Source organism: Octodon degus, unplaced genomic scaffold, assembly GCF_000260255.1.
Source record: "Octodon degus isolate 3935 unplaced genomic scaffold, OctDeg1.0 scaffold00199, whole genome shotgun sequence".
NCBI classification, from domain to species: domain Eukaryota; kingdom Metazoa; phylum Chordata; class Mammalia; order Rodentia; family Octodontidae; genus Octodon; species Octodon degus.
Genome location: NW_004524775.1, coordinates 3,084,906 through 3,088,101, shown reverse-complemented (window position 1 = coordinate 3,088,101; position 3,196 = coordinate 3,084,906). Strand labels below are relative to the sequence as shown.

The following is a 3,196-nucleotide window of genomic DNA, read 5'->3' as shown; positions in this document are numbered from 1 at the left end:
TGGCCTCCTGGCTGAGGTTAGCCTGCTCTGGCCTCCTGGCCTGGGCAATCACTGCTCCCCTGCCTAAAAGCCTCAGATTGTGAAGTCTTTGAAGCATCTCCATGGGGCAGCCTCACGTGCAGAGGCCGACTTGCAGGCTTACCTTCAGGCTCCAGGAGGCAGCAGGGGCCCAGAGCTCAGAGCGAACAAAGGGGCAGCGCTGCTGGCCAGTTAGGGAGGAACTTCCTCTGCACGGTCAAAGAACTTAGAGGCAGGCTTTGGAGAAAGCACATGAAGTACTGTATACTGTAGAATGACATTTTGGCCAACTTCAGCTTGTCTCTCCCTCAGCGGCCCCACCCAGTGGGGTGTGGGTTAGGGCTAGCACGCTTACTTGGGGCCTGTGAGGCCCTGCACACCACAACCAGGGGGTGCGGCACCTGGGGATGCTGTAGCCATCTTAGCTCCTGGGAGCATCTTCTGCTACCGCACCACAGCAGGGTCGCCAAGAGTGCGTTGTTCTTACGTGATGGGCAGCCTTATTTATGTCCAGGGAAAGCTAAGTAAAGCTGTAGGGGAAATTCTGCTGAACCCCACAGTCTGTCAGTTGGCAACCACCGCACGTTTTAGGACAGTTCTCACCGAGGCTTCGCTGGACTTCTGCGTTGCTTACAGATCCTGAGGTGGTGTGTTCCTGGGGGAGAGATGGGAGCCTCCTCTCCCTGAGCGGTGTGGCACCTGAGGAAGGTAGCCATGCCCTGGCCGCTGCCCAGGGCAAGCGCTCAGCACTGTTAGCACGGCGGAGAGACCGTACTCGCCGGGCTCTCGTGAGGCGTGGGGCTTCGGCCTGTGATGTCAGGGGAAATACAGTGCGCAGGATTCCCCACAAGTCCTGGTGAAGGCTTTGACTTGCAGGACTTCAGTTCTAGGACAGTAAAATACTTAGTTTTGACACCTGGGTATCCAATTCCCTGTAAAATATTTGTACTGCATCTTATAAATTGTCCTAGTTTTCTATTGCGCCGTATCCTTCGGCTTAGGCTGCGAGGGCGCATTTTGGCGTTGGCCGTGCGCTCCGGTGGCTCCCGAGATCCTCAGTTCTGCTCCTCTCCCTCCCAGCTCCTGGGCAGGTCCGTGGATCTGAACCGTCTGATCACGCAGCGCGTGTCCGCAGCCATGTACAAGTCTCTGGAGCTGGCGATTGGGCGATTTGAAAGCGAAGACCTGACATCGATCGTGGTGAGCCCGAGAGCTAACTTTACCTGCACCTTCCTGATAAACTGAGCTGACAGGGGGCCAGGGAGATGGCTCAGTGGAATAAGTGCTTTCATGACAAGAGCAAGGGCCTGAGTTCAATCCTTTGTTCTGCCAAAATAATAATAAACTGAGCTGACAGAAGGCCCCAGTTTCTGTGTAAAGAACAGAAGCTAGACACTAACCGAACTTGGCCTCTCGTTAGTGTCTTTCTAGGCATCTGCGCTTAGTATCTGCAACTGGAATTAGCTTTAGAGTAAGAAATCCTAGTGGAAAATGACTTACATCTGAGGTGGAAGCTGGCGTACTCTCTCAGTGAGTGGCTGATAGACGTTCTAGTTCTTTATTATAGTCATCATGAAAAGATGCATACACTTGTGGGCTTTTCATCACTAACGAAGTACCTGGGAGAGGCTGGGCGTGGCGGCGTGCGCCTGGGGGTTCAGGGCCAGCTGGGCTGTGGTGAGCTCAAGCCTGGCTGCACTACTTAGTGAGGTCCTGCCTGGAGGACAAGCCTGAGAGAAAACTCGGAGGAAAGGTGTATTCAAGGTCTTGGTTTCAGAGGTTCCGTATCTGGTCTCTGGGCTCCACTGTCTCTGCGCCCTGGTGAAGTAGGACATCGTGGCAGGGGCCGTGGCTTGTGGCAGCCAGGAAGAGAGGGACAGGAAGGAAGAACCGGGACAGGGCGGGGCCCGCCCCTCAACCCATGCTAAGTTTCCATGCTTCCCAGCAATGCCATCAAATCCTCAGCCCATCTGTGGGCTGACCCCGTGTGGCTCCAGGGCCATACAGCACAGCCTCTTTCGCAAAGCCCCACGGCGCTGCTGCCCTGGAGACCACATCCTCAGTACGTGACCCTTGGGGAATGATTCCACATCCAGCAGCCCGCGCCATGCAAATGTCAGTAAGTGCACCTGGCGTGATAAAATTTATACGAAGAAAGGACAGATTCTTCCTGACCCTATATGCTTCCTCAGAGCCCACACCTGAGTGGGAAAATGAAGCCCCGCATCAGCATTCATGGGAACAAATCACACGTGCTGTCGCAGTGGCCGGCTTGTTGCTAAAGCACAGGTGGGCTCCTCCCAGGTTAGCCCCAGGGAAGCGTCGTGGCCCAGTGCCACGGAGATGTATTTTCATAAAAAGGAGGTCAGTGCCCACTGATGCCCTTTTGGGTGGCCTCGAAACTCATGAAAACCATAACCTATCAGAATGAGCTGAAAGAAACCAAGAGAGTGGCCGCTGCAGCCAGGGTCGGTGGTGCACATCTGTGACGCCAGGTACCTGGGAGGCTGAGGCAGGGGGACTGCGAGTTTGAGGCCAGCCTGTACACCTCAGCAAGACCTTGTCTCAGAATAATATAAAAGAGTGGAGAGAGGGCTGTAGCTCAGTGCCGAGTGCTTGTGAGAGGCCTGAGTTCAGTTCGCCATGCTGAAGACAAAAGCAGTGGATTTGCAACGAAGAACAGCATGAATCATTTTTTTTTGAAATCCAGAAATAAGCTGGAGACCAGAAAGTTTTGAAAAAGATGGAGCTTCTATGAGATTTAAAAGCAAAAAATCATTTAAGAGATGAAAATTGTATCAGAAAGCACACAAAAAGTAATGACTTTAGAGAGATACAATGGAAAGAAGAAAAAAAAATCAGAAAGCTCAGATACAGGGAAGATGCAGTATGTATTTCATAGAGTTCTCAACTGAATAAAAGAAGATTGGGGGGAAAGAAGATTAACACTTTTATTTACAGAAAACAGTGATAAAATAGAAGACAACTTTAAAGTACAGATGAGGGGCTGGGAGTTAGCTCAGTAGAATAAATGCTTGCCTGGCAAGTGCAAGGGCCTGAGTTCAATCCCCAGTTCCGAAAAAAAAGTACAGATGGGTCCTGAGATCTGAGGATTTAATTGGTAGTTTTTGGCATCTGTTGTGCTTCACACCTGCAGCAGAGGCTTCCACAGATCTCG

At 52.0% G+C, this 3,196-nt stretch overlaps 1 protein-coding gene across 1 annotated transcript in view; it reads left to right on the top strand.

Annotated features, from left to right (window-relative positions):
- Positions 1-3,196, top strand: part of Cyfip1 (cytoplasmic FMR1 interacting protein 1) — a 74,069-nt gene that overhangs the window by 47,433 nt on the left and 23,440 nt on the right. Inside the window, exon 21 of the mRNA XM_004644450.2 lies at positions 1,092-1,218. Coding sequence (XP_004644507.1) covers positions 1,092-1,218 — 127 coding nt within the window. The remainder of the gene's footprint in view (positions 1-1,091; positions 1,219-3,196) is intronic.